Source organism: Rhipicephalus microplus, chromosome 1 (genome assembly GCF_043290135.1).
Source record: "Rhipicephalus microplus isolate Deutch F79 chromosome 1, USDA_Rmic, whole genome shotgun sequence".
In the NCBI taxonomy this organism is placed as follows: domain Eukaryota; kingdom Metazoa; phylum Arthropoda; class Arachnida; order Ixodida; family Ixodidae; genus Rhipicephalus; species Rhipicephalus microplus.
This window is the reverse complement of record NC_134700.1, coordinates 286,084,350-286,103,428: the sequence shown is the minus strand read 5'-3', so window position 1 is coordinate 286,103,428 and position 19,079 is coordinate 286,084,350. Positions and strand designations below refer to the sequence as shown.

The 19,079-nt window shown below is 44.4% G+C and overlaps 2 protein-coding genes across 4 annotated transcripts in view; one reads left to right on the top strand and one right to left on the bottom strand.

Annotated features, from left to right (window-relative positions):
• Positions 1-864: 864 nt before the first annotated feature.
• Positions 865-4,544, top strand: Dtwd2 (DTW domain containing 2). 2 transcript variants are annotated; one of them, XM_075865077.1, is made up of 5 exons: positions 865-1,123; positions 1,214-1,304; positions 2,267-2,566; positions 3,075-3,203; positions 4,063-4,544. In XM_075865077.1, the coding sequence occupies exons 1-5, from the start codon at positions 1,029-1,031 to the stop codon at positions 4,231-4,233; spliced, it is 786 nt and encodes a 261-aa protein (XP_075721192.1). In that variant the 5' UTR covers positions 865-1,028; the 3' UTR covers positions 4,234-4,544. The 2 variants fall into 2 exon arrangements, with proteins under 2 accessions (XP_075721192.1, XP_075721193.1); XM_075865078.1 differs by having other exon boundaries at positions 899-1,123; positions 1,214-1,272; positions 4,063-4,478.
• A 2,610-nt stretch (positions 4,545-7,154) lies between these two features.
• Positions 7,155-19,079, bottom strand: part of LOC119188296 (3'-5' RNA helicase YTHDC2) — a 94,936-nt gene continuing 83,011 nt past the window's right edge. The window contains exons 24-28 of one of the 2 annotated variants that reach the window (XM_037436267.2): positions 18,889-19,052; positions 15,060-15,283; positions 8,204-8,361; positions 7,624-7,708; positions 7,155-7,512 (exon numbers count right to left, since the gene is read on the bottom strand). In XM_037436267.2, the coding sequence (XP_037292164.2) occupies positions 7,426-7,512; positions 7,624-7,708; positions 8,204-8,361; positions 15,060-15,283; positions 18,889-19,052 (718 nt within the window). In that variant the 3' untranslated portion in view covers positions 7,155-7,425. The remainder of the gene's footprint in view (positions 7,513-7,623; positions 7,709-8,203; positions 8,362-15,059; positions 15,284-18,888; positions 19,053-19,079) is intronic. The other variant, XM_075865068.1, reaches the window with a different exon arrangement.

The following is a 19,079-nucleotide window of genomic DNA, read 5'->3' as shown; positions in this document are numbered from 1 at the left end:
CCGCAGGCGAAATGAAGTAAACATTCTGCGAACGACAGCAGATATGTGCTGAGTTTTATCGTGTTTACCAACATCGCCGCTATCTTCTTCGCGATTGGGCTGACCAAAGCAGGAAAAACAGAACAGTTCTGCTACACTGTAGTTCTGCCATTTACCCAACAACGGCCAAACGCACGCACAGAAAACGGTGCGGGTCGAGCGAGTGAAACTTGCGAAAACCTGCGCGCAGCACGCGCTGCAAATCGCTCTAATAAAAAAGTGCCGCACGATAAAGAAAAGGAAACATTGCACAGCTTGCACGAGGGAAGTGCACGGAAAAGAAAAAACTCACCAGACTCTGCGCAGGCGTCGCCCCGTCCGCGCTGGATTTGAGCTCCCCGATGTTGGCGTCTGTCACGGTGCGTGTGTCAAGTCTTTAGGCTTCGCGCGAAAGAAACACGTTCACAAAGAGTCGCTGCGCTACCTTGTCATGCAACTCGGCAGCTACCTGTCCCAGCTTACCGTTTTGGCGCACTGGACTACCATTACGCAAAGAGCTACCGCACCGCTTTTCAGAAACAAGCAAAAAAAGCGAGCCTCGTCCCAGCAAAAACATCGGCGGATCGGTTTTGAGTGGCGGGCCCCCAAGCCGTTGCCAAAGCTGAACAACGAAATCCAACACAAGACCAAACTTAAAAAAGTAATTTTTATTGGTAACTATTTGCTCTTTGTCACTAACAAAGGCACGTGTAAACACACATAAAACGTAAAAACATTTCTAAAGTGATTAAAAAAAGCGAACTAGTTTGATTACTTGGTGAGTAAAAGGAGCGGGAACTTCAAAAACAATCAAACAACAAGCGTAACAAAAAGCAGCAAGATGGCGACGCGCAGCTAGTGGTGTGTAGTTAGTGTGGTGCATGGTGTGTTATCTCACATCTTCTGTGATGTGTCTGGTGTTGTCCCGTGTACTGTTTGGTGCCTGATACACAGTACTTCTCTCATGAATACTGTGCCCGTGCTGCTTGCTGGATTTTAATTACCAGCCAATGGCAACCAGCGAGGATGAAACTGATGTGTTCAGCCACCTCGGTCAAATCTTGGCCGATCCTCCACCAAAGAGAGACTTATGCAACAAGTGCAGGTAGGTTTGGATCTGACGTTTTTTTTTTTCTCGCTGTACACTTACCGGTATGTCCAAAATCGGTCAATTATCTTGATAAATTCGTTTCAGACGGCCGCCTTCTGTTTGCTGGTGCTGTTCCTTACCGGCGACCCCAGTGGCTATTTCCAGTAAGGTTTACATCCTCCAGCATCCCGGAGAGGTAACGCTGGCATACTTTCACCCTGACTTCAATGCCTACTACGAAGTTCGCAAAATCGCACATATTGTTCGAAGAAAAAGTGCTATGACCTATATTTAAGTTCACGTGCATTTCGCAGGTGCTTTTGGGAAAATCCTGAACCAAACGAGCTAATGTAAAATGGTGAACTCTGTTTCACACGTGCGCGCAGTGTTAACAGCAAATTACAACAATTACGCGCCTTCTCTGTAAAATGCATTGAGAAAGGTGAACAAAACGACGAATAAATGATAGGGAAATAATTATACACAAGGGCGGCACCTTTGACGCAACAGCTAAACGTATCCTCGCTCGTTTTAGAATAGCGCACCTCGAGCCCTTGCGGTGCAATCGCTGCCACTGCGCATGCGTCGGAACGCGAACCACCGTTCGCGGCCCGCCCGCAGAAAATCCGGAATAGCGTGCGGCGATCGCGGCCCGCGAAGTGCTGTCTGTAGCTTCCGTGCATTTGGGTTTGCGGTCGGGGCGAAAGTCCCTAGACTTTTCCCTAGGGTGAGGAAACACTAATCTAAAGCTCGCACGGCGCCCGCAACTAAGGAAACGCCCGCAACACCTGCAAACGTTTTTCTAAAACTCCCTAATGTCGGTAACCTGAAGTAAATACAAGTTGCTGTCACTCACACTAAAATGTGCAAAAGAAAATCACAATTTTTCAGAAATATCTATTGTTGCTTTACAACCCACATTCACCGTAGTCATACTGGCAGTCACACATGCACCCCAACTAATTGGTATTCACGTATAGCACAGAGGTACTGAGTTGGAATATGCTCAGGTGAAAATTTGAGAGTTGGCTGCTAAGCTAGCTGTTAACCTTTCGATTTCGTTGTGTACTTGCAACCATGAAAAATTTCCAGTGTTGTGTTGTGGAAACTTGTTGCCAGCACTCTACCCTGCAAGTGACGTACTTCTCTCATCCTTAGATGAAACGGAACCTGTCCACAGCTCCCATGCTTGAGGCAGCACTTTCCAGCGAGAGGTGCATAATTCTTCGAGGACGCAGGTTCTCACGGGAACGCTATGGGGCTCTAGAAAGCGTCCTTGCAGATCCTCCATCACCGGACACTGTGTTGCTGTATCCTGGGCCTGAGGCCAAGGATGTTCGATCATTAGACACTGTGCAACAGCGAGGGCACGGTTACAACATCGTCGTTTTAGATGGCACCTGGTCACAGGCTCGCTCGCTCTTCTTCAACAGCCCACAGCTGCATTCATTGCAGCAGGTAAGTGTATCACCTTGAAAAGTATTTGCAAGAGAAACAAATGTTTGGCTTTGCACCAGGTGTTAGACACCTTTCGAACACACGGCCAGTTCTAGTTCACGCAAGTTCTCTTTCATGCTCATGAAATCTACTGAAAACGCAGTGCTTGTGCAACTAAGTTAAGAATTTTATGAGCCACGAAAAAAATGGGCAGATTGCTCAAATCACTAGTACTTGCAGTAATCGTGCCCCAATGTGTAACAGTTTACTTAAATTAACCACTGTATTCCCTGTATTGTCACGTCTGGCAAGACCAGAGAGCATGAAATTGGTGCACTAATTACAGTGCACCACACTTGTACTGCAAGTGTACTGCAGTAGTCAACCTTTTTGAATAGTTTGCAAATAGCGATTCGAGGTCAAATACATGTTACTAAACATGGAAGGGAAGGGCACTACAAGCGTGCATGTTTGGTTTGGTTACCCGGCGAGTAATTGGCTTACTCGTATAGATTTAAATTTCGTCCAGGTGCAGGTGAATGCTTCCCAGGCAAGCCACTATGTGATACGAACTCAGCCAACAAGTGAATGTCTTTCAACGGTGGAGACTGTGGCCTATGCTTTGGCAGCTCTCGAGGAGAAGCCACATCTTCAAGAGGCAAGTTTATTTACAAACTAAAGTGACCTCTGTTGAAAGTAGAGCGAGTGTAAGCAAGCAAGATGTGCAGATCACTTGCCGTCACATTAAGCTGCAGCTGAACGAAAATGAAATTCTTTAGACATTATGTGCACCAGATGCGAGTACGCGCAAGCGTGATGCTTTCCTATTCGCTGCATGCTTAGTTGGTTGGCAGGTACAGTGAGAGCTCGTTAATTTAAACTCAAAGGGGACCATACACTTGTTCCAATTCGAAAGAGCGGATGGGCGCTCAAATGAACAGAAATCGTGTCGGATTGTATGAGCAGAGGCCAAAGAAGCCACCTCTCATCTGGCATGTTTTTACAGCACATTGTGATCACTCTGAGCTGACGTCTGAGAAGAGCGATCAAAAACCAGAAGCTCCCAGTTCGAATTAACTATTGTGGATACTGATCCAATCGAATTATCGGGAGTTTTATTCCATAGGAATACACAGGGCTGCGCTGGGTCCAGAACATCAGTTCGAATTAACTGTAAGTTCTGATTAACAATTGTTTGCTGTAATTTGAATTTTTCGTCTTAGCACACAACAAAGAACATTGTGTTAGGCAGCATAAGGAGTCCGCTCATGAGTGAATTGCACAACAGTGGTAAGATTATTCGTACGCATCTTATCTACAATGTAATTGAGAGCAGTTTTAGACCAAAGCAAGAATGCCCGTGTGGCATGCTTTCTCACTCATTACTCGCTTGTAGGCTTGTGTATGCGACTGTCCACATCTTATGATGATGCTTCTAAATGATATCTGGCAAATCACAAAAGTTATAATGGCAACGACAAGCTTGTAATTTGTTCTTTCCGCTTTCTGCCATGCAGGTGTTGACAAAACCACTGCAGACTTTGTGCCATTACCAGTTAGAATATGGTGCCGTGAAACATCAGAGCAAAGAGTTTCTCATTCAAAATGGACTATACATGAAGCCGTTGTCACGACGCATCATGCACAAGCTGGCACGCAATGAGGATCTCAAGGACGCTCTTAAGTGACCGTTTGCACGTTGTGACTAAATCAGATACGTGATCTGCGTTGTCTTGTGGAAGTCTGCAAGACCTGCCATTTAGGCGACTGCACAGTTGGCGGTTATTCCCTCTACTGAAGTCATTGTTAGAGCACCAAAACTGCGTAGGTACCACTGCTAGGGCACTTAAGATTGTCTCTGTGTACACTTTTATTTTGTGCATAAGACATTTGCATTTTCATAAATGGGCAAGCTTGACGCACCAACCTTTTATTTCTAGTCTCTGTATCGATAACTGTGGAGCTGTATCTTTGCATCAAGTAAAATGATTGTAACCTATGCTAAGTACACACAGAATGATGCTCTAAAGGTATGCACATGCTACACACTCAACAAGTACTCCCTTGTGTAGCAGACCTAACATTGAAAGGGAGACTTCAGAAAAAAAAAAAAAAAAAATTATCTTATGACCAGACAACATTACATCACCAAGTACAACACAATGTTCAATGGGAGTCCATTGCAGTCTCGCAACAGTTTACAAAGCAATAGAAGCAACAGCAACATACAATAAACTGTTTGGCAGTGTGAGTAAATAAAAAAGGCAAATGTTAGTATAATCCATTCATCACAGATACAGGGGCTAAGAAAATGAATAATGTGGAAATTTACACGTGCAGGCGATTTCTTGAACACTGACAACCACCTAAAAGAAGCTCACATATTTCTGTTTCCGGTTCTGGTGTGAGCTTCTTTTGTAGCTTTGTACAACTTTCAACTAGACACCAAGGAACTTTTTTTTTTTTTTTTCAAATGTCGGGACTAGAATGGCACAAAATGGCTGCCGTGCATGAGATTCTTAGCTGCCATCACAAATTGCAGTGCCTTCAACTTCACAGTGCACATATGTAAACAACACATTCCAAAAGCTCATGTAACTCCTTAACAGAGAGATAAGACCTGCTGTAGTACGTATGGGGATATTGAAAGATCACGTATTCTGAAGCTTCCTACAACTAACAACTTGTTGAGAGTTTTTAAAACTAAGTGAAAATACAATCAACGTTACATTTAAAAAAGAACTTGGTACTGGTATCAAGCTGAACTAATAGTGAATAATCGTTCATAGCAGATTTGCATTTGTACATATGCAGAAGATAAAACAGTTGTAAGCACTGCACCACCCCAAAACCTGAAGAAATATATTAGGTCTTGCAATGAATAATACCTCTAGCAAGCTATACATTTACAGTAAACACTCTTGTCATATTTACCACTCATTTCCATTAATGTGATCCTAATATATCATGCACCACAAACAAATAGAACAAAAGATTGTAAAGACAGTAAAAAAAAACTATTAGAAATTGACACTTTTGAACGAAGTAATTTAGCAAAACTGCACTTAATAAAAATTACGAAATCTGCATTTCATTGAACTGTGCTTGAGACAGAATACCAATGTCTTAAGAGTAAGTACCCGCAATTGCAGGACAAAAGTCCACTTGGCTGTGTTGCAAGCGCCAGTTATCCAAATATCCAAACACTGAATAGGTTACACAAACACTGCTCCAGTAAAATTCGTGTTAGTGCACTGCAATTGAATTCTGAACAGTTTGTCACAGCAGAACACAAATTATAGCAGTGCGAGCTGCTAAATGCGTGCTGCATGGTGTCACAGTTGAGAAAGCAGGGTAAAAAGTCCTCAGATACCTTTACAAAAACTACGACAAGCATGTTACCTCAGCTTGCTCCCGCACTACGACCATGTCTGCTGGCTGCTTCTTAAATTTGGGCACCCGATGAGAGGATGATAAACAGCTGGCTTTACAAGAGCTCTTTACCAAGCAGCACTGCTATATTTGTAACCCTTGCAAATGCTTCCCAATACAGGTTTCAACAGAATTGAAAGTTGGGCTAGTTGGATATGCATGGTATAACTGTCAGTTCCTACAGACAGTTATACCATGCATATCCAAACTAGCCCAACTTGTCCTCTCTTCATTTCTGTTCATTCGTGCGCTTGAACTGACAGTTATACCAAACAATACAGGTTTCTCTGCCTGCAACATTTTAAATATGTGACAACATGATAAACACACATTTTCGATCTCTCAAGGGCACTGTCAAAGTGAATGCGCACTTCTTCCTTCTGTTGGACTTGTCTGAAATCACTGTTACAGTTGTAAAGTGCACCTCTCAGCTGACTTATTTACAACAGTGCAGTGACTTCACCAAGTGCCCAGTTGGCATAACTGAATCTTGTCAAGAGGGTTGGTACTACAGGTTGCTAACCATACCACTGCCAGTAGACCCGAATTCTAGATGCTCTGGTCTGGCGCATGTATCTGCGACCAAGCAAAAACTCTCAGAACCACACGAAACATGGCTGCTTGTTCACCCTGAAGTGAAGAGTTCCAAGAAAGAGCCCAATTAATCGTGAAGCACAAGAACCGCTGCGGTGCATACTGCTACCCCTGCATTCAATATTGGTGACCTTGCAAGCACTTTGGTTCTCAGGCTAAAACTTTCAGCAGGGGTACTACAGATATTACTGCTCCCAGAACAAGATACCTAGACCTTTTCGCTTTAGACGTGAAAGGAAACTACCTTTTATGCTCTATTCGAAAAGTTGAAAGGTGCAGTTGGCGGGCAACTAAACTAATGCAAGAGCCCCTCGATATGCGATTTCGTTTTCCCAGATACATTCAAAGTGCACGGTACACAATGTCCAAGCATACAGCATTCTTATACAAACGTGACACAGTTCTAGACCATTACCAAGACAAAAATTCCTGAATTATTATTACTGTGACAGTTCTGAGGGGCTTTACGAACAGGAGAAACTTAACGGATTATTTTCCATATGACTACTCAAATGACTTGAACGAACCATGTATCAGCTGTGGCTCTGTGCTAAGAACTTTGAGTGCAGAGTTTCAATGAGTGATTTGTAAAGGAAAGGAACTTAAAATGTTTAACGCAGCAAATATTGATCCTTTGCCGAGGTGCATTGCAAGGCGAGCTTCAGATTCATTGTGCCATCCAAAAGAAGGTAACAATAATAAATAAAGCACAATGCTTAACGGGGGTGGGGCACCCAACACAACCAACACAATTTTGTTGTCTTGTCGCGCATGCTGTCTGCGAAGCCTAACTTGCAGAAGATGTGCCTCTGTCTCTTCAGCGACATTCACTAGGAAGTAGACGCTATATCCCGTCAGTGCCGAACAGACTCGATGACAGAAGCATCGGGAAGGCCATCCCAAAGGTGGCAGAGAGCCTCGCCAACACTGGGCTCAACTTCCTGCACAGAAATGCACAAGACCGGTTGAGTGCAACAAGTGCGGTCGTGCTCCCTTCCACATTTGTAGCTGGTTATTCTGCATGCAATTAGTACGTTAGATGCTCCACTAACCTGGCCGTCTCGGCTAATCTGCACTTTCCGGTTCTCATTCCAGGGGTTCAACAGATGCCTGGTGTTCTGGAATGACAGGTTACACCTGTAATAGCAAACGTAAAAGATCGAAAATGTTCACATTACTATAGAATAGAATTAAAAATATGACTACACCTTAACCCGGGCCATTAAACAAGATTACTGAACAAGTTGATGGGCGCTTTATAGAATGTTTTGATAATTGATATTAAATAGTAAATAAATGGATGAATTAACAAACAATTCTACAGTATAAGATTATTAATCATGTTTGTACCTCAGAGCTATGTGAGATGTGATAGTGCAATGGTACAGGCAATCATCAACAGATTGGACGGCAAAAAATTGATAACTCGACAGGCGAATTGATGGGCACCCAAACTAATGCAAGAGCGCCTTGATACGGGAAGATTTTTAGCTGGAAGTTTAGCACCCACACAGAGAACAAGTGAGATAGCTAAATCATGCATTAGACATGGGGCTATAGAGAAAAAAAAGTATAGATTTTTCTAATTGCTATTTCACTGTGTAATGTCTCCAGTTGTTAAGTGATCCTTGCCTGTGCTTCCATTTGATGAAGTAGAAACGGCCTCCCGAACTGCCATCATGATCATCAGTGGGCCAGTTCTTGTTGGCTGCTGGTCCCAGGAGCATCGCATAGCCTTGAAAGTGTCCACTTCCATGCACTGAGAATATCAGTATCACCTCCTTGCCTTCCTGTATGGGGAGAGCAGACAACGAGAATCAATGCAGCACATTCTCAACAATGAACATGGCATCCAATGATCATTAGGACAGTTGTGTCTGATGAATGTGCATGTTCCAAGATGACGAAATGAGGCTACTTATAGTAACTTTTCTTTTTTAAATGCAAGGTGTGACACACATCACAGTAATGCAGAATCCAACTTGCCTACATAATCATTTCCGTGTCGGTCCACCAATTGTAGTAGATGTGTCCAAATCTATACATGACAAATATTTTTTGCCATAGCACATTCAAGTAAGCTTGTGCAAATATTTGAATGCTTCAAATATTCCAATAAATATTAGAGTACTTAAATTCGCTTCGATTCTAGTTTAAGTCATTGAGAATTTCGAAGTATTTGCAATAAACGAAAAAATGTCTATTAATTGGCATGTAACTGCTTGTAAAGGTGGTTTCACTGGGGTGAAGGAGTGTTTAACCATGAAAGCACCCTTCCAGAAAAAGAAAAAATCCGCTCTGCCATGATGCCCCACTTCAAGTTTAAAGGGGCTCTGCAACACTTTTTGAGCATAGTCAGAAAGCACTGCCGATCCTAGTTGAGGCTCCAAAAACACGCGAGTCGAACATTACAGCGCAGTACTCGGTCTACAAAAAAAGTCAGTTAAGAAATGCTCTCTTTTCTTGACAAATGACGCCAAGCTCAAAAATAACTCGTCGCAGCCATTGGCTTTCATGGTGCTCAGGGTCATTGCCCAGACCTCCGCGGGAGGCCGCCACTTGTCGACGCGTGCGTGCGCGCGACCGCACTGAAAAGCCGCGTATTCGGAAAAATAAAGGGCGGGGGGGGGGGGGGGGAAAGTGCGCAAGGTCACGAGGTGCGCGTGACGTATTTTCTTTGCCCCTGCCATCACTCCCTCTTTAGCTTCCATCACTTTCATCGGGACGAAAAGAGATAATGCAATTGTAGCATACGACAAATCTTTGCAACTCCACTCGAACTGGACAGATTCTAAAAATTTTTGTAGGGGTGGATTTGTGAGGCAATAAGCTTCTTTAGTGATTTTATTCCATGGTTATATGAAAAACTGTTGCAGTACTCCTTTATATGAACACATCACCTTCAAATTGACTCATCTTTTAAGCTTAGATGCTTGTTATGACGACTTATATGCTCTAAATATAATAAATTTTAAAATCTTATGTATACTACAGGTTGTCATTTGCATCCTACCGAAACTGAAATGCGGCTACTAACTATTCAAAGTTCTTTAGACTTCCTATGAACGAACGAAAAATAAAAAAGGGATTCGCATACAGGCCTTATTTAAATTAAATAAAAAAATATTGCGCGGCTTTGGTCACGATAAATATATGTCAAATTTTCTTTATGTGTCATATATAGTACTATTAGAATTCAATTCGTAATTATTAGACCAAAATCACTATTCGCTTTGAATTCACTTCGAACCTAAAATAAACTATTCGCACAAGCTTACATTTCAGAAATCTGCTGACTGTTTGGAAAGTGCCGCAATGAAAGACCACTTTTGGAAGAAAAGATCCCGAGACCTTGGCCAATGCATTCGTACATGCACTAGGTCATGAAAGTACGTAGCAATGTGCTTACTGTTCCTGAAGTCTATTGAACTTCACAAATGTTTGTGGACCACTAGCTAATGTTTGTGTCCTTTGCGTTCATGCTGTCTCTCATTGCTTTTTAACTCTTGTATTTTATCCATTGTTCTCCCTTTAGCCAACCAGACACGTCATTTAATAACCTTCCTGCTTTTGCTCTTCTCTCTGCCACCTGGGGAAACCAGACTGTATTTGCATGATTCTAAAATGAACTTTTTTTTTTCTGAAAATAATCCTTCAAAAATACATGCGCACTACGATTGGGCTCAAAACTCACTAACCAGAAACCCATAACTTCAAAACGAAAACGATGCAGTTCTATGACGATTTGCTAAACACACTGCTATCAACATGAGCAAGCCGTCAATTTGGAGCAAGCCTGGGCCAGTATTCTGAAACGATTACAAACGGCCGACAGCATTGCCTTCGGTGACAAAGAATCTGGTGTGTTCAATAACCTGCCAGTGCAATGTCATCAGTGCACTTGCTGTTCATTTACAAATGACACAAGAGTGAGCGTTCTGCACGAGCGCAGAGCCACTCGAGCATGGCATTTTAAAGTGCATGCTGGCTTCCACACAGTTGCCAGGCTTGGCTGTGCCTACTTGAAACACGTTAAAAGTGCTTTCAGCATCTTTTGTGCAATTGCTTAAAGCACAGCATATTGTTTAAAAAATGTCGCTCAGTCTAAAATGTATTATTCCCGAGAAATGTGAGGGGGGGGGGGGGATGCTAACAAACCTTGTAAAGTCGTTTGCGCCTCGTGGCACATGTGTTCACACATAGGCTGCATTCAGGGCTCACAACTACTGAGCAGTAGGTGACGTGCTTGCGAGCATTTTAACACTATCATAATCATCATCATCACGGTTAGCGCAGTAGCGCTGGCAGTGATGCCTGGCTGGCGCAAGGCTGGGTGGCAGCACATGAGAGATTGGCAGTCCTCTTTAGCGTGTGGCGAATGGTGCAAGCAGTCACCTTCCTGCGGCCAGTCTGTGGGGATGGCGCCGCAGACCGTTTACAGTGGGCCTGTCGTGGTGAGTCTAGTGTTGGTGACGCCGCCTTCGTGCTACCTTGTGTTTGTTCTTATGTTGATTGAGTGTATTGGAATATTGTACAGGGTTGTGTCGGTTGTGTTTCTCCACTTTGATCACTAGTGATGCATTTGATTTGGCTGACGACATCGTCGAGGTCAAAGTAGTTGAATAAATGTGTTGTTTGGATGAGTCCGACCGCGTCCGCTGCGTCCATTCGCTCCCAGAGAGCGTGTCTCTGTTTGAGACCCCACAGAGTTTAACACTGCTTACTCAGAGGTCAGTTATGTTACGCCATCGTAGCGACATTGCGTCAACATCTGAACATGTTGGCCTCATGCTTTAAAGGGACACTAAAGGCAACTATTAAGTTGATGTTGATAGTTGAAATAGCGCTCCAGAATCCTTGTATTGTTACTTTTGTGCCAAGGAAGGGCCTTTTTTGAAATAAAATTACGTTTTAGTGGTTCACATCGGGTTAGTGCACTTCAAATTACCCGCCTCAAAAAGCGGACCGACCGGACCAGCTTATGTCACTGTTGCCGTGCACAATGTTGCCCAACTTTACTGCTCTAGTAGGAGCAGACCAAAAGCAGCAGGAGCCATAGCAGCAACAACAATGGTCTCCGAGATGGCAGGCACACACGCCTGCTCTCAGAAGGCCATGGCACACGTTTTTTGGTTTAACTGCACACCGCTAGATGGCACTACATTTCCAGTGTAACCACGTGAAAATTGAATTTTTGAACTACTTGCGCCATTCCCCATAGTAACGTCCGGCAGTTATTTTTTCCATGAATCAAACAGAAACGAACAAGCAGCATTTTATTGCAGCTCTTGATGCACGGAAGGTTTTATATTTAGTGCAGCTAGGTCAATTACTAGTGGTTAATTGTAGGCGGTTTGTCTGATGTAATCGGGATTATTTTGAGAATGTTCTACAGCGGCCCTTGTGTTCTTGTGCATTTACATTAATTTCTCGGTAAGTAGGGCACTGTTGTTGATAACATTGTCGTTTTAGATGTTGTCATACATTGAGCTTTCACTCTGACATAAATTATTATTTGACTTTTAGTGTCCCTTTGAACCACATAAGCAATACACAGTTCATCTTCCTGGGACTTTCAAACCACACACATACACACACACAAAAAAAAAAACATGCTCGAAAAACAACAAGAGAAAATGCACCAAGGTAACACCCGCTGAAAGGTTCAGTGTATAAAATGCTTCACAATCTACGAAGGATTGAATACAGTAGACGTCCTATTTCCCGGACCCTCGAAGGAACCCAAAAATGTCCGAAAATCAGGTAGTTTGGAAAAACAAATGCAAACGAAAGCATGCCTTTTGACAAATATTTTTTCCTGATGGAGAAAGTAGCAGCAGAAGTACGGGGCTCTCATCGCAATTCAACAAATGCATCGTTTAGGTGGCTCTGAAAAGAGCCGAAAGAAAGAAAAAGAATTCGATGTACCGTATAAACCGGACTATAGGTCGAGTGGGAATATAGGTCGACCCCCCAAGTTCAGGTTACCGAAAAAGAAAAAAAAAGGAAAACAACCCAAAACTGCCGAACCACATTTATTCGCGAATTGGCGCACCGCATCCCGATCGTCGGAGCTCCCCTCTACCACCATCGCAACTGCTCCTATTCGTCCGACGAAGCACCACTGGCTTCTGAAGACGAGAGTTTCTCCCTGACAGCCTCCCACAGTGCGTCGTCTTCAGTGCCATCCAGCGAGTTGCTGATGCAACATTTCTTGAAAGAATTTTCCACCATGGAATCCGGCAAGGAGCGCCAGGCGGAAAGCACCCAGCCACAAACAGTCACAAGCGGAGGCCACTGTAGGCGGCCCGTCGGTGTCTTGGGGTTGTCGCCGGACATCCACTCTTAGTATTCCAGCCGCACTCGGTCCTTGAACGGCTTGTTTAGTACAACGTCGAGCGGCTGGAGGGTGGACGTCATACCACCTGGTATCACTGCGAGGTCCGTTTTCCCGTCGCCGAGTGCGCGTTTCACTGCGTTGGTCAAGTGGCCACGAAACGCATCCAACACCAGCATGCTGCGAAGACGCAGCAGTGCACCTGGTCGACGGTTTCACACCACTCGTATCCATTCGAGCATCATGGCCTCGTCCATGTATCCCTTTTTGTTGACGCGAACGACAACACCGGGCGGGAACACTTCCTTCGGCATTGTCTTGCGTTTGAAAATGACGAAGGGCGGAAGCTTTCTACCATCTGCCGTGCATGCCAGCATGACGGTGAAGCGCGAGTGCTCGTTGCCAGTGAACAGCAGCTTCACATCCTTGGCGCCGCGTGATCGTGGTCGACGAAGGCATGTCAAACCACACGGGGGTCTCATCGGTGTTGCCAATCTGCCCCACCATGTAGTCGTTCTGCTCCCGAAGCCGGTTTATGAAGCGCTGAAAGTTTATGAGCTTGTCCTCGAACTCCTCCGGCAACTTTTGACAGATGGATGTGCGCCGTCGTAGAGAAAATCCTTTGCGTCGCATAAATCGACGCACCCAAGAGTTCGGTGCACGAAACTCTTCTCTCGTGAGCCCAGCTTCCCCGAGCGAGTTCCACGGCTTTCCTGCGAATGGTATCCACGGTCACTGGCAACGAGCGCGCTCGAACTTTCCGCACAAAGTCCGCTAGCTTATCCTCCAGCTGCGGATGAACGGCACTTCGTCCACGAAACGACATTTTTCGAGGATTGCACATCTGCAGCTTCCCTTTCTGCGCCCTCCAATAGCGCACGCTTTTTTCTGATACACCAAAGCGGCGCTGAGCAGCCATATTCTCGTTCGCTGCTGCGAACTTAACATCATCTAGTTTAAACGCAGCCGAGTACTGCCTCCTCGCACCGCTGGACATATTCAGTGAACGAAAAAAAAAAAGGCCAATAAAAATGCAGCGCAATGTCAAGCAGAGCGTAAATCGGAACAGATCGGAAGGACATCACGAACACAAAGAAAACAGACTGCGATTGGATTTGGATGCGGATGTGGCCGCGTCTGGCTTCACAAGCACATGCAAGCCATATGTTCCCAGACAACGATGCACTTTCGGCTAGACACCGCTATATTAGACGAGGGGCGACTTTAGCTTATTATTTTATTGAAAAAATCTCGACTTATATTTCGGTTTATACGGTAACCGACGCTATCGCATTTGTAAGGCAGCTTTGTCGCAGTACAGGAGTGTGATGAGGTGAAGCATATTAAAAATCTGATGGGGTCACTTTTAGTCTGACGTTGCCTGCATGCAAGCCAGAATATAGGTCGAACTAAAAAAAAAAGAAAACAATGCAATGAAAAGTCAACCTTCATCTTGTATAATGGTTATTGACAGAAAAAAATGTGGAAGTCTCGCAACAATGGGCAGCTGAAGTCGAAAGCCTTCATTGCCATCGTGAGCGTCAGCAGCGGCACTGTTAGGCAAGGCTAGGCCTACAGTGTTCTAGCAACACTATTTTGCCTCGGTTATCTACTGTCAGTCAGCTGTTTTCTTTTTTCTATTACCTTCAGCATTGAGTGGTAGTCGATGGCAATTTACGATTGGCTTTAGGAAAAAGCTATCGAGTAAACGCAAGCGCATGGCAACCTCGCGGCACAACAGGAATTGGTTGCATCGAAAGAAAGCGTTCGATACTGGAGGAGTCAAAAGCAGTACATTGCATCCTGCAGCAACCAAAAAAAAAAAAAAAGTTTCGTGGACGGACTGCAGTGCACCCCGAACTGGAAACGCTTATCGCCGAATTCGTCCGGGAGCTGTGTGCAAGGTCGCTACCTGTAACAGCGGAGTGTATCCACGTGAAAGCTGGTTTCTGGGCATTAAATACTACTGCATGTTACAATCGTGGGGATGTTTAAATTATGCAAATAGGGTGTTTCATTGCGCATAGCCAAGGCAAAGCCAACAATACGTGCAGCTTATGACTCTGCCTTACAGCCAAAAAGATACCTTTTTCTCCCATGGCACCCAGTACTCTGCAGATTTCAGCAAAACACGAACACCCAGCTACAAACCCTGATTGCTGGTTGTATCTTGCGATCCGTGTTGGGTCCCAAGGACCACAGGCCCGTTGAAAGAGAGACATCCACAGCCCGGTGTGAGCCCGCCTTGATGATGAAGAATCGACGGTGACCAGTCACTGTGTGCCTGGGACTTGGGCCACACGGACTGGGCTGGCCACTGCTTGTTGAGCGCAGGGATGAGCAGTCGGACCGATCGTCCGAGCACCATGAGCTACCTGCGTTCGCCAACACTTATACTAGAGCATGTGTCGTAAACGCGGCTTTTCAATCTCAAGATTCAGGTAGCCCGGGCTGTTAACCATGTCTGGGATACTTTTTTCCCTGAAGTAATTCAACAGCGAAAGCACACAGGGTTCCACTTTGCTTGTTCTTCGTTAGCAAAAATTTAGTGTAACTACGAACTGTTACCACTCTTTCGATAAGTACCTGCATTAAAGGTCGAGAAATAGACCTCTCACTGTTTGTAAACAATGTGACGTCACTGCGGGCAGCACCCTGCCCCCCCTACCCTCTCTCGGAGCAGGTGCTAGTTGGCAAGAAAGTTCTTCCGGCGGCATCTTTCCGCATAACAGAGTTGCGTGTCTGCATTCCTTCAACAGAAATTTCTACATTGCTATGTTCTAAAGTCACAGCTTTTGAAATAAGGGGGTCGTGGAAGGTTCACTGCTCATAGTGTGTAAATATGCTCGTCGTAGTTGAATGGATGGAGAAACTTTGTTTGGAGTACTGAGAGACGCGACTGGCATGCAATGGCCTTCACCCACGCAGTTGGCAAACACCCACAAAAAAATCTGATATTTTTCAAAAGCGAACATTTTAAGTGTACATGGTTACTAGCACTTTGAGAAATATTTGCATGGCATGGATGTAAACTTATTCAATTTCCATTGTGGCATGTGCAATGCAGTTTTAAACGAAGTACAGCATTGGCGGTAGCATGATTCTGAGCTGCTGTGCGCAACGTCACGGATAAGATTGCCCAAAAATCTGATCGGAAATGAATGGAAAACAAAAAAAAAAACACTTCTTGCCGTGGGTTAGGCTGAGGTTAACATTTTCTCGTGAAAATCAAAGTAAAATTCTGCCGCTCCATTTCTGAATAACCCCGTAAAAATTCATGTGATGTAAAACTTGACATCTTAATAATATCTAATATTATATGGCACAGTTCGTACCTATATTGCTCCTTTAGGCCTGATACACACTCCATATGTGCATTGTCACTTCGTAAGGATCGAGCCGTAAAAGTACAAAGTAGATAAGAAACAAAAATAGACGTATCGGCATTCGATAGTACGAGTTATAGCCGTGGTGAAGCGCTTATGCAGATTCGGCAACGCTACAACATGCTTATAGCTAATGCGTAGTCGTATATATCACCCCGAGATCATGCACTTTTATTTTTCTGCACGCTGTGCATTCGCTGAGATGTACTCACAGATGATTGCGTCAAATGTATTTCTGCCTTGACTACAATGTCAGATCGTAAAGTTTCATCAAAAACTGGTTACTGAAACCGAATATCGGTATTTTCGCAAACAGGACACATCGTGTTATTCACACTGCACACACCACGCACAATATTCCCAGTTTCACTGTCCGTAAAGGGAAACCAATATTGTCAATGCTTCTTAACGCACACTACACGCCACAGTTAACACTACACATTTTCGAAGACGATGCCGCTGTTCCTCACACAGGCCGCCCCACGTCTTTATTTCTCCTAGCTAAAAAGCCAGCCAGCGTGGGGAATATTTCATCACGCACTTTATCACACAGCTAGATGTTCTCTGACACATACCACAGCTAATGTTGCCACTGTGAGATGAAGATTAGGTTTTCGAAAACAAAAAAAATAATTGCACCAAGCACTGACGGAACCAAGCACCGGCGGGAGTGTTTTGCCAACCACCGCCTTGCACGTGCACCAGTGACGTCATGCTGTGACGCATTGCGGTAGAGGTCTATTGTGAAATCGGTTGTAAAATACTACAGCATATACTACTTGTTAGACACAATAATAATGAGATCGAACTGGCAATCATGCCAACGAAAGTATAGGAGATGTTACTAGAAGTAATTGTAATGTAAATGTGCTCGGATGATTACTTCTAACGATATTCCCTATATTTTATATTACAATTACTTCTAATACCATCCCCTAGACTTTCCTTGGCATGATTATCTCCTAGATATCGTTAGTAGTGTGTTAGTAGCGAAAAGAAAGGTTCTTTTGCTTCATAAAGTGCTGAATTTATAAATTGCTGGCTTTAAATGTGATAATCTGGACACCTCTGTCTCAATGTGATGGATTCTTTGTTTCATGTGCATCATTTCCGTTCACACTGCACAGCTGTCGCTCCACATCTCTGTTATGTGCGGCAGAAGCAAGTATTTTGTCTCCAGAAATATTCTGAGCTTGCCTCTGAAAGGGCACCTCTGTGCATTTGTTTTTCTGAGTGTGCCTTTTTAGGAGCACGATTGTCGCACACATTTTACATCGGTCTCGAACTTCCGAACAACTGGTAGGAAATTTCAGAGATAAGAAAAATCTAAAAAATAATTGGCAGTGGCAAATGCACAAGTAATGTTTAAATACAGTCGAATCTCGATAATTCAAACTCGAAGGGGCCCGAAAATTAGTTCGAATTAAAAAAAGTTTGAATTAATGAAAGCTAAATAAATGAAGGGCTCTTCATGCAGTGTGCATGTGCATTCAGCTAACACATGAGGGGGAAGTTTCAGAAGACTTACATTTATTCGCAAATCACAGGACATCCGTTAATAATTGAAGTAATCGGTGATGCGCAACTGCACACGTTTGCTTTGGAGAGAGTCAATCGATTTTGCGCACAGTTAGCAAAGCATTTCTACTTCTGCTTCAGCATTCTTCTGGCAAGAGAAGTTGCACGCGGAAATGTCTAGCGCCGACACCTTCTAAAGACGACAACGACGACTGCGCAGCGGAGCCTCTCCGCTACGCAGCCGTAGCATGGCCAGCACGTGACGAGAAAGGAGGAGCGTCTCCACGCGGAGAGAAGCAGATCAGCATTTGAGAGAAAACCAATTTTTTTTTGCTCTCTTCGCGCGCGTCGTTGAATGGAGAAGGGTTACAAGGCAGGGATGGGAAAGGGGGAAGCGTGGCACCGGCACATGAGAGACCCCCCCCCCCCCCCCTCAAGGCACAGAGCCGTGCTCCCGCAAGGGCTGCAGAAGATAGTGCCTTTTCCCTTTCCTTCAACCACACATTCATTCAACCTAGCGACAGCTTTCTTTTCTTTCCTGTCTTTGTTCGCACGTGGCATTGGAAGGAGAAGGGTCTTTATGTGACAGGGACGGAAAAGGGAGAAGCGTGACACGGTTGCGTTGCAGATCGGCATTTGAGAGAGAGCAAACACTCCACCGAAGCCTTTCCTTTTCCTTCGCACGCAGCATTGAGCTGTCGCAGGTGCTTGCGCGTTCGAATTACCGGCCATTTTGCCCATTGGAATACACATAGCTTTGACGGGAACTCATCATGAATTCAAATTAACCGGAAGTTTGAATTAAGCGTGTTCGAATTAATGAGATTCGACTGTATACCTAAGTTCTGGGTGTAGATTTTACACAGGCGGAGCCATTGTACAAGTATAAACGATATTTTGCAGAGGTCAAAAAACTTGTGCCTGAAGCAAATTTGACCAAAATCAAGAATAGTAACCATGGAAACCTGTTAATTTTTACATGGATCTTCCATACTGTTTAAAAGCTGGCACATACCAAAGTCAAAATGTCTAAGATAGATAACTTTTATACCATGGTCCTTGTAGTACACCCCTACCTGCTTCTGAACGTCCCATACCCAAAGGAGTTGCTGGCAGACTGGCACCAGAGCCTCTACGAGAGGATGGTGATGAGCTCGGGCCATACTCCAAGGACCCTCCGCGACGGAGGACCGCCCGACGACCGGCAAAACCGTCCGCCCCACCCTGGCTCCTGAGATCACTGGTGGAGAAGAACAAAAATACATAG